Source organism: Diospyros lotus, chromosome 10 (genome assembly GCF_014633365.1).
Source record: "Diospyros lotus cultivar Yz01 chromosome 10, ASM1463336v1, whole genome shotgun sequence".
NCBI lineage: Eukaryota > Viridiplantae > Streptophyta > Magnoliopsida > Ericales > Ebenaceae > Diospyros > Diospyros lotus.
This window is the reverse complement of record NC_068347.1, coordinates 14,073,449-14,085,170: the sequence shown is the minus strand read 5'-3', so window position 1 is coordinate 14,085,170 and position 11,722 is coordinate 14,073,449. Positions and strand designations below refer to the sequence as shown.

Below are 11,722 nucleotides of genomic sequence, written 5' to 3'. Positions count from 1 at the left end.
TAATATGAGTAAGTTAGTTTAACATAAACGTGGTACAAAAATACAGATAACTACCCATATGAAGGTGATTGGGCATTTTGCGAAACACGATATGAGAAAACCTCTCAAAATATCTGTCACGTGAATCAACATGATAGGTCATTCTTCCTTTCTATTCTTGAATTCATTTGGAATCCGATAAAATTCTTAATAAACAAGGCATAATTTTTACTTGCTTAACTTGACTCGACTCAACTCGTTTGCAACCTTAGATAAAGAGCTTTTGGGTACCACATTGACAACTTTCTTTGACATTACCTTCACCTTTTTACAATTTCCCTTCTCTTTGAAACCATCACAGGAAGTAGAGTTTTGTTCTTCCATTCCATTATTCAATTCTGTAGCACTTTTCTCTTTTGTTCCCAATCTCTTTCAACCTCAAACACAAATTCAACCTAGTAAGAACCTAGGCATTGGGTTTTTTCAAGGTTTTAAAACATTCTAATGCTACTACTATATATAAAGAGAGAAAGAAAAAGTAGCTAAAAGAAAAATAGAGATATATATCATAATTTTTACAATTTTTACTATAGGGGCATTTGTTAAAACAAATTGTTATCTTTACATATAATTTTTCAAACTAGATAGATAGCCCCTGTAATTATATTAAATATCAAAGGTGATTATTGTTATTTATCCTTTTAAGTTAAACATTAGTCAATGATGTAATAATTCATATCAATACAAATTATACTTATATTCATAAAAAAATATTTATTTCTTTCTCTTTCTTACTATTATTATTTCTCTCTTTATTTCATTGTAGAAAAATTATTATTTGTATCGATTTTTATATTATATGTCATCAATATAAAATATACTTATATTCATAAAAAATATTTAGTTCTTTTTCTTCATTATTTTCACTTTACTCTTCATTGTAGGAAAATTGTTACTCTATATCAATATTTTATATTATATGTCATATTAATATAAATATATAACGTACTAAAGTAAAATATTAATAGAAGTCTAATTTTGTTCCATTACAAAATTAAACTTTTCTTATTAACCAAATAACATAAAGAATATATATTCGATTTTGTATACAATGCCATATTAAAAGAAAATAAAAAATTTTGAAAACCACCCACACCACAAAAAAAAAAAAGAAAAAGAAAAAGAAATAGATGTAGTAGTATTTATCGATCACAAAACGTACAAGACACTGAATGTTCCCTTTGGGCTTAGGGCTGGGACTGAGTCTTCTCTCTTAAACTTCAAAATAGAACCACCCACTATTAACCATGAAATAAATTTCTAATAACATTAATATAAGACCAAAATATGACATAGCAAGGCCAAGACAGTCAATCACCGGACAGCAACCAATTCAATTTCATATTCCAGCCAAGAGTTCGGTGGTACTGACTCCCCAGCTCCTTCACTTCCATAACTGTATCATCATCACCATAAATATAACGCACATATATATATACATATACATATAAACCAAACCAAAGCCAAACAGAGCAGAGCAATGGGAATATTAGGGTTTAAATAAAATAAAATGTCTGATCCCTTACCCCAGTGATGGCGGGATAATAAGCCTTCTCTTGCCACCAGCTCGCATTCCTGCAAAAATCACCCAACACACAGCCCTGTAAATACAAACCACTGACGCTTGGGAAAATCATTTGTGACAAATGGCATTTCTCAAGAATTAATATTTTCAAGAGTTACAGGTTAGCTACCCTCAATACCAACATTCCATCCGTCAATGATATCTTCAGCACCTGTACAACACAATACAGTGAGGTGAGAAAAAACAAAAAGTAGAACAAATAACAATTATGTTGAAGAAATATGTTGTTATCTGCCAATGTATTACCTAGACGAAACCTGAAGGGCTTTTTGCCAATGTTTGAGTCAAATACTGGTCCATTCCCTCTTATCTTACCAATAAAATGGACCTTGATCTGTGCCAAGTACTAACTAAATCAATCTATAAAGTCAAAAATACATAATACATATGGATGAATAGAATAAGACTAATAAAAAAAACACAGAAATAAGAATATAGACAACATGCCTTTTTTCCAGGAGAAGCGGTTTTGCCATCAGATTTGCCCATTTGTAAATCTTCGATGACCAACCCACTTGGCAAAGTCCTTGATTGATGAGAAGATTTATCTTCCACATTCTTTTCCTTGAGTTCCACAAGAGATCTCTTCTCTTTTCCTGACAATGAAGATATGTCGTTATCCAGGTTTCCCTCATTCTCATGTAGTTTACTATTCTTTTTCTTTCTACTTTTCTTGCTTTCATATTGATCTCCATCACCTACTTGGTCAGGATCAAGGTTAACACCCCTGCACAGAATGCAAACAAAAATTGCCTATAAAATCAGAGGACAACCAGGAAACAAGTACTGGATAAGCCTGTTCAACAAGCCAGACTCCACCCAGTTGGACAAAGGTTGGTCACCAAAGAGAAACTACGGCATCTGTTACAACCAGCAAAATGGGTTAAAAGGAAATATGCTACATATGCATTACACATGGACAAGAAAAAGTATGTGATCAGTGTTATTTAAGGTGCGCTTAGGCGCCTGGAATTCTCCCAGCCAGCCGCACCTAGGCCCACCAGGCCCTCGGGCAGCCTCGGGCTTAGGCGTGCCTGGCTTTTTGAGATTCCAATTTCAATTATTACTAAATACTAAATAAATAACAAATCAAAAGAAAAAAAAACAACATAAGAGCCTGCAGCCATATAAAAAAAAAAAAAGAAAACTGAAGAGACATGAACCAAGCAATGAAGAAAAACTAAAGAGACTCTCGGCTCTCCCTTCTTCAAATGGAAAAATCTCCTTCTTCAAACTTACATCATCCCCCTTCTCCAAAAGGTACTCTCTTGAGGCAAATGGCACAAAGGGCAGCAAATGACACCAATATTTCTAGGTATGTTTGTTGTCTTGTCTCCTCTTTTTATTTATTTTCTAGTTTCGTTTTTCTGTTTTTTCTTTTCCATGCTTTAGTGGTATTGTTGTGAATCTTGCAGGAATTATAATGTCATCCAACGCTCTTGATGGTACCTCTTGTGGTCAAAGAAAAGATCCAATATGAAAATATCACAATTTGATAAATCCAAAAGATATGAACTCTTTCAAATGTTATTTTTGTGGGAATTATAAGGTCATCCAACGCTCTTGATAGTACCTCTTGTGGTCAAAGAAAAGATCCAATATGAAAATATCACAATTTGATAAATCCAAAAGATATGAACTCTTTCAAATGTTATTTTTGTGGGAAATTAACTAAAGGAGGTATTTACGAGCCAAACAGCACCTTGTTGGAGGTTATAGGAATGTTGAAATTTGTCCAAAATGTCCTCCACATGTCAGAGAAGAAATTAAAGAGCACAAGTCAAAAAGGAAAGAGAAGAATGACATTGATGTTATACCAGATTTTGATGATATTGATGAAATGGCCTTCCAAAGCCGTGGTAAAAAACTTATGCAAGATTCATTTGTGCAACAAAAAAGGCAAAAGCAAACAGGGCCTCTTGATTTGTTTTTGTCTACTAAACCTAACGAAAAGGATGCAAAAGGGAAGCAAACAACAATAGAAAGTCACGTTAAGAAAGAGTTAAAAGAATGCTTGTATTTGGTTTTCTAGATGAATGTATGAAACTAATATACCTTCAATGTAGTAAATTATCCAAGTTTTAAGTCAATGATCGAGGCTATTGGGCGAGCTGGTCCAAGCATGAACCCCCTAAGTTTTCATGAGGTTAGAGTACCTTATATTAAGGAGGAACTGGCACACACAAATGAGGTTATGAAGAGTCACAAGGAAGATTAGGCAAGATATGGATGTAGGATTATGTGTGATGGTTGGAAGGATAACAAAACGTCTCAATGATTTAGTATTTGTTCAGTATAATAGAGCTTTGAGACATCGCTTCAATTTACATAAATCAATTGATCCCATTTCCTCATATGAAATTGATAAAAGTGATAAGTGGTTGCTTAGGCTAATGTTGCTTGGGCAATTGAAAAACTCGATGACCCCGATGGTGAACTTGTACATGAGGATGGTGATTTGACATGGGCTAATGTAGCTTCTTCCATTGAAGAACCTTACTATGCAACTAGATCAAAAACAACAATTGCTTCAACTACAAATTTGACAATGAGTAAAAGGGCTACTATTTCAAATGCTCCAATTGAACTTGATGAAGATGGAGAGGGAGATGATGCGAAAGAAGATATTGGAGATGATACTTCTACTGATGAAAATATGAAAATGTTTGATATTGATAATGATGATGATTTTTAAATTATTTAAAATGCATAATCAGTTAATCTTATTTAAGATTTAAGACTTATAATTTGTTTAAGACTTTTAAATTGTATCATTTGGCATTTCTTATTGTTCTTTTAATTATATATATATATGCCAACAATAGATTTTAAAATTTCTTACAAAGTTTTTAATTTTTGTGTTGCATAGGCGTGCCCCTCGCCTTGTGCTTTGCGCCTCAAGTGCCAAGGACCCTTTGAACCTTAATGCGCCTTGGGCCTTGAATAACACTACATGTGATCTAAACAGCATAAAATATTCTTAGTCACAGCCACAAATACAGTTTCCCTTTTCTTTTTTTCCATAAAAAAGGGGAAGGGTGAATAGATTACTCACTTATCGTCAAAAGTATTTTGATCTGTTTCACTTTTCTCATCAAGATCCTTGATAGTTTGGCCAGCCCCACCTTCATTTTGCTTTACACTGTCCTCTTCAGGGATGTTATTATTGCTTGTATTACCTTCAAGAGATTTTCCATAATCAGCCGATTCTTTCCTCCTCTTGTTTGGCTTTAAACCATTGTCTGAGCCAGCATCAGTAGAAGACAGCAGTGGATCATACAACTGGACAGTTATCCTATTCAAGAAAATATGTGAGGGCATAGCAAGACTCCAGAAACAGAGCTGTAGACAAAATAATGATTCTCACTTCATGTTGGTTGGATTCTCATTAACTGCCTTGTCTTGTAGAGTTCCAATTTCCTTCAAGTCCTCTTCTGTTTTTCCCTCCTCTTCCCTTTGCTTTCTTTTATTTGATTCTTTACGGATATCAAGACTCACATCATCAGCAGAACACAATGAAAGGTTTGATGGGTCGGATTCCCTGCTTGGTTATAGCATTTAGGGATGAAGACAACCATAATAAATATGTGATTCAGCAAATTACAAAGAACAATACAGTACTCACTTATCATCGGTTGATTTTTTATCTTGTCCATTCTTAACTAGAAGATACCCATTACCAGTCTTTTCTACTGTGCGCTGCAATTCCTCTTCTATTTCTTTGTTCAATGCTAAGCAAATCTCAGGACTAATTCCATCAGAATGCAGCATGGAATTGTATGGCAGGTCCATATCCATACACAAGATTAAGATGAATAATCAAAAATCACAATTATCAATCAATTCACCAACATTATATATAAAAGATTCATATAGATAATACATGTGTGATTCAATGGCTCCCAAGAATGATACAGTACTCACTTGTCATTGGCTGATTTCTGATCATCTCCATTCTTACCTAGCAGATCCTCATTATCCCTCTTTTCCTCTGTGTGCTGCAATTTATCCTCATTGATAGCATCACAACCAGTAACACTATAAGTTTCAAGAGTTTTCTCCTCACAAGGCCTGTTAGCTATTTCTTCGTTCAGTTCTAAGCCATTTTCAGGACCAATTGCATCAGGGGGCAGCATGGAATCACATGGCAGGCCCATATCCCTGCTCATGTATACACAACATAAAGATGATGAATAATCAGAAATCACAATTAACAATCAAATCACCAGCTAACATTATAGATCAAAGATAGGTATATAGGTGCCTAACAAGTCTAGTGATTGGAACGAAGCAGAGGTCCAAAACTTCAACTTTCCTTTTTTTCTTTTGCATTATTATAACAAGTCTTCAAAAAATTTTTTAACCATTTACACAAAACTCAGTTCTAAAGAGAAAATAGCAGATGATATGGAGTACCAAAAATTCCATCAGAGCACAAGACCTAGTTTGTGGCACTCACCTTCCTACACCACCATCAGCAACAACATTGGCTTCACTATTTGGTGTACTAGTGGGATGGTAACCATCTTCAGATTTCTTGTTGCTCATTTCACCAATTTCCATGTCAATATTACATCCTGCTTCAGGTGTAACAGTTTTACATGCAGACAGAATAGGCAAGTTGTCCTCATCTTCACTTTCCACTCTCAGTACTACAGTACAGTGATTGGTAATATTCTGTTGGACGGAATTGTTGTCATCAGACTCAATTGGCTGGTACTTCTTCTTAAGTCTCTTACGGGTGCCTTTCCTCCCTTTTGATTTTTTCTTATCCAACATCTCCTGATCAGACTCTGAAGTCAAAATAACCACATTACAAGAGAAGCCACATAGGAACAATTTAAATGAAGCTTGGATCACAACCAATTCAAAGCATTATATAGGAACAAGGTGTATAAAAGAACACCCAATCAAGTGTGGCATCCACCACAAGGATCCAAACAAGGTGTGCAGTGATTTGACTAGAGACAAACAACATTAGTGTTCAAGAGCATCACAGGGAAAAGAGAAAATGTGGCTACTGTGAGCAAAACATACCTCTTCCATCTGACCATGGTGAAAGGGGAGAAACTTTAGGTTCACTATCATCAATAAAACTATCCTCGTATTCACCTTCCTTGCTACTGTGAGTAGATTTCTCTGAATCTGTGTTCCCAATGTCCTCTCCATAGGATTCTCTTTACCAGGATGGTAAAGGAAAATAGAAAATTTTCCAACAAATAAACTTGGACATGTAATAATAGTAATAATAGTAAATAAAAAATCATTCAGGTCCCTTTTAGAAGGTCAAGTAGTTCAGATAAAGCTATTCTGTATTAAAGCAGGATTATCAACACTCCCCAACACAACAGATCTAACAAGGAACTTCTTCAGGAAAAAGGCACAAAGAGATGGACCTGGCCTCATCAATTTGGCATGGAAATGAAAGGGAGTAGCCAAAACAAGTCAGTTAGTGATGTATGGCAACTAATGATAGGAAAACAGAAAAGACAAGCACTAGCCAAAACAAGTCGCTTGGTGATGTCAATTTGCCAAACAGACAAAAAGGATACGTATTATCATCCAGATTCGAGTGACGGCTACTACCAAGAAAGTAACCAGTGAGGTGAACACTTCGAGTACCAATAACAGAAAAGATTACTTCATCTGCCTCTTCAAATTCCAAGTCCAAATGGCAATACTCTGTTTTTTCAGGTATTAAAGCACACAGTAAAACAGGACTTTTATCTCCCACATTACACTGAAGTAAACACTTCTTAGCAGAAGCACCAATCCCCAAGGTTGCCTGATAAATCACAACCAATAAATTACCCAAGTCTAAAAATCCTTACAATTTTCATTCGTTCAATTAAATAGAAGGCGATAAGATCAATCAAATTCTGGTTTTGTTCTCTTCTACCTGAGAAATGCGAAGCCTTCCTCTCACTTGATTATATGAATGGGTGAATGGTCTTCCAGGTCTTACTTCAACTCCTAAAAAACCAAAGTCACAAATTGTTCAGCAACAGAGAAGGAAAGAAGATCCTTGTACTTGAATGAAAACTTCGAATTGTTTTTCTTTCTTTTTGCTGTTTGCGACACCAGAAACCCCCGGATCTCCATACCCCCGGAACTGACCAAAAGTTGTTTCGTACAAAATCAAAAATGTGGTTTTCTCCAACAGTTCCCATTGCGTAATATTCAACTAACACCAACACAAAAAATCAAAATTCGGAAAACGCATCCGAATCCGGTTGTAGTCAATTATAACATGCGCATACACATCTATGTAAAATCTGTGCGTGCGTGCGTGTTTGTATATACATATATATATATATAGACACACACACACAAAGATAGAGAGAGAGGGCGCTAACTAACCCCAGAAGGCCATTGTTGGTATGGCTTGAAGATCAAACGTGGAACCAGAGGCGTATGGTTGGGAACTTCGAATTTCTCCTACATTCCCCCCGTGACAGTCGAAACCCCAGATATACATAGGCGGCCACAAGCCTCATCATGACATGGCGGGAGTTTTCATCTTTTTCCCTTTCAACGAGCGGCGAAATTTACAGCTGGTTCGGCTGTTAGCCTGCTGGCTGCAGCGACGAGTAATGCTATAGGTACGCCGTGGGCTACGCCCTCGGCTACCGAAACAATTTAAAAATAATTTTACATTATTTTTAGAATTTTGCAAAGTCCAAGAAATGTACTCGCCTGCCAAAGCCATCCTCTCCATCTTCTCTCTCCCTGCTACCCGGTCAAATCCAAAACCATCTTCTCCATCTTCTTCCTCACTCATTCAGTCTCTCTCTCTCTCACACTCACGCCCATTTTCACCCTCTCTCTCCCACACACTCTCTTTCTCAAACCCCCCCCCCCCCCCCACCGCCATCGCCCCCCTACCAGTCGATCGTAACGCCTCACCCCTACCCATCCTCGCCCCTCCCTCCGCCACGAGCAACCGCCCGCACCCACCACACGGTTGCCTGGACGGCCACCCATCACCGCTCGCACCGCACCACGGTTGCGTCCCCATCGCCGTCACCCCCACCCGCTGCAACCCCCCCACCCCGAGCCCCCGACCCCTTCGCCTGCCGTCGCCCCCACCCGCCGACCCTTCTGCCGCCGTTCGCACCAACCAGCGAGTCGCACATACATTTCTTTCTTTCTTTTTTTGCTTTAATTTTTTTATTTGCTTCTGTTTTTTTTTTTTTTTTTGAGTTGACTGTGAAAATAAAAAATAAAGAATATGATTTATTTGAGTTATAAAAAAATATAATTTATTTTTTTTAATTGTGTGAGATTGGGGTTTAAATTTATGAAATATGAAGTTTATATGATGAACAAAATTTATTAGCTAACAAATGTAGTCAAATAAAAATTGAGAACAATGTTAAAGAAAATAAAAATGTCTAAATATTATGAAAAATACTATTGGTATATTTTTGTGTACATTTTAGATTACATAAAGGTGTATCAATGATAAAAAAAAAAATCTCTATAAGGCGAATAATATTTTAATCATAATATTTCTTTATATAGTGATATACATCTAATATGATTCAAATATTATTTTGTGTGAGAATATTGAAATTTGAACTTTATTTGTAATATATATTATCGATTGGTTAATTATCCAAAGAATAACATCTAGCCATTCACATACATAATCTTCGTCCTTTATCAGTTCTATAAGATGTAAAATTTTGAGATTTAAGTACTTCATTAATCATTTAATTTCAAATTTAATAATTATTTTAATTATTTGAAAATAAGTAGGAGGTCGAGTTCTGTCTTCTTTTACAAGTAGAACAAGTTCCTAAACAATACTTTACATTGAGGACTTAGCTTTGAAACTGAGAGAAGCCAATCAAAGGCATAACTATTGGACAAATTAAATAGTGATCAACACGAAAATTCTAATTTTAAATTAAATTACTTTATTATGAAATTAAACTAAAATTACATAATCAAAATTTAAAAAAATCAATGTCGTATATTTATTTCATTTCATAGCTAAAGGGTAACAAAACTAATTTATAAATAATTATATATTTCTATCAAATTGGTTTATTCAATTTAAAACAAAAAATACAAATAACTAAAAAATCAAAACTTAATTTGAAAAACAACTCAATAATTAATAAATTATTTTTATTCTCTTAATCTAATTCAAATCCAACTTCTGCAATCATATACCCATTCATCTGCCACTAATTAGCATCTCTTCAATTCATTATCAACAACTTGAAAAAATAAATTTGCTTAACTTTTTCTAAAATGCAAAATCATCAAACAAGCACCAGTTCACCTCTATACGGGCAACAAAGTGCCAGATTGACATTATACCATCAGCCAACCCCTAATATTAGCACAACAGCTGCATTTCCAAGTTCCATCTCTGACATAAGCTAAGAGAAGAAAAAAACAACTTATTGAAACAGTTGAATAATTTATTAATTTAAAGGCTAAATATTACGAGTGGGGGCAAGGCGCTGCGAGTGGGTGGGGGTGACCTACTGGAGGCTACGACAATGGGGGAGTGGAAGGGGCAACGACAGGTGGGGGCGATACGCTGCAAGCGGCTGGCGGGGGGGCGATGGCGATCCAAAAGGCAGTGGGAGAGACGGCCGTCTGTGGCCGGTGGTGGGGGCAACCGGGCAAGGCGATGCTCACCTCAGGGGGGCGATGGCGATGCTCGCAGTGGTCGTGGGGCGATGAGGGGCTACGGTTTGAGAGAGAGAATAGTGAGTTTGAAAAGAGAGAGAGTAAGTGAGAGAGAGAAAGAGAGAGAGAGACTGGATGAGTGAGGAAGAAGATGGAGAAGATGGTTTTGGGTTTGGAAATGTAGCAGAGAGAGAGATGATGGCTTTGGCGGGCAAGTACATTTCTTGGACTTTGCAAAATTCTAAAAATAATGTAAAATTATTTTTAAATTGTTTCGGTAGCCAAGGGCGTAGCCCACGGCATACCTATAGCATTACTCTTGTATATATATATTTCTCATTATTATTCTTTTTTAATAAATAACTTGCTCGTGGTTCGTGTAATTTGAAGTTGCATTGCATGGATGTTAAAAAAATCGTTAATGATTTTTGATATGAGATAGTGCAAAAAGATAGAATAAAAAAAATAATTAAATCAATGGATCAACTCGAATGGATGGAACAAGAAGAAGAAGCGTGAAAATCTCGTGGCCTAAGTGACCCCAAACGACTATAGTTGTGGCCTTAACTCGCGGTCCCACTGTCTAGTTAAGTGCAATGGAAATCTCGCTAAAGTATTTTTCCAAATAAGGTCCCCCCTCATGACGCGTGAATTTGATAAGTTAGATAATTGAAAATACTTCCAAGAAAGGGATCGTCAATCATCTATGAGAGATATCATCTCTAAGAAAGAATAAGATAAACATCATTTATAAAAAATAGATATTATCTACAACAATCATAATCTTATCCAAAATATGATTAATCAAGATAAACATTATTTACAATAATCCTAATCATGGGACACTTTGGATTACTCCATACTCCTCTATAAACAGGCATACACTTATTCCAACAAATGTACGTCTCTAATACTGGTGCAGATACTGCTCTCAGACTTTTATCCCTCTCAATATCTAATTGAAATATCGGAGTGTTTGCGCGGGGACCTTCTCGCGTCCTTTGACTGTTTTCTTTCTTGAAGAGTCAGATGGCTTGACGACGATGTTTCCCAGCAACTAAATTCATTGTTGTATCTTGACAACAACAATTTTTATTTTTATTAGAGTTTTTTTAAATAATATAATTGTTATTACCTGAATACAATAATCATATTTAAAGTTTCAAAGAATTTGTCTTTGAGTTTGTATAATCATATAAGGAAGAACACCGTCAGAAGGTGCATGGCGATCTCCCTTTAGACACTCTAATACTTAAATTAGTAGATCATTAATTTTTAAAAAATATTCAAAAAACGCTTGATATAAGTGAGAATGACTTACCTTAGAACTATGAGTCCTCCTCTGTTTATAGGAATGATTTCATAAAAGAGATAGAATTTCTTATTATTGTTGGATAAGTGTTGCTAACATATAAACCTTATATGTTGAGCGATTCGCAAAATGAACAT

The 11,722-nt window shown here is 35.7% G+C and overlaps 1 protein-coding gene across 1 annotated transcript; it reads right to left on the bottom strand.

The window, feature by feature from the left end:
- Window positions 1–1,151: 1,151 nt before the first annotated feature.
- On the bottom strand, window positions 1,152–8,453 carry LOC127810954 (peptidyl-prolyl cis-trans isomerase FKBP43-like). Its single transcript, XM_052350596.1, has 14 exons — window positions 7,985–8,453; window positions 7,524–7,597; window positions 7,177–7,409; window positions 6,662–6,801; window positions 6,084–6,417; window positions 5,549–5,785; window positions 5,250–5,372; window positions 4,992–5,165; window positions 4,680–4,919; window positions 2,072–2,351; window positions 1,871–1,958; window positions 1,734–1,775; window positions 1,566–1,614; window positions 1,152–1,435 (listed from the first exon to the last, which is right to left on the bottom strand). The coding sequence occupies exons 1-14, from the start codon at window positions 8,100–8,102 to the stop codon at window positions 1,354–1,356; spliced, it is 2,214 nt and encodes a 737-aa protein (XP_052206556.1). The 5' UTR covers window positions 8,103–8,453; the 3' UTR covers window positions 1,152–1,353.
- Window positions 8,454–11,722: the final 3,269 nt, after the last annotated feature.

Bases quoted from the DNA above. Each gene is read 5' to 3' on its own strand.
- LOC127810954 (XM_052350596.1), bottom strand. From the start codon at position 8,102: ATGTATATCTGGGGTTTCGACTGTCACGGGGGGAATGTAGGAGAAATT. The intron at 5,166-5,249 runs GTGAGTACTGTA...ATAACCAAGCAG, and splicing joins AAAAAATCAACCGATGATAA to GGAATCCGACCCATCAAACC. The intron at 2,352-4,679 runs GTGAGTAATCTA...CATTCTGTGCAG, and splicing joins CAAAATACTTTTGACGATAA to GGGTGTTAACCTTGATCCTG.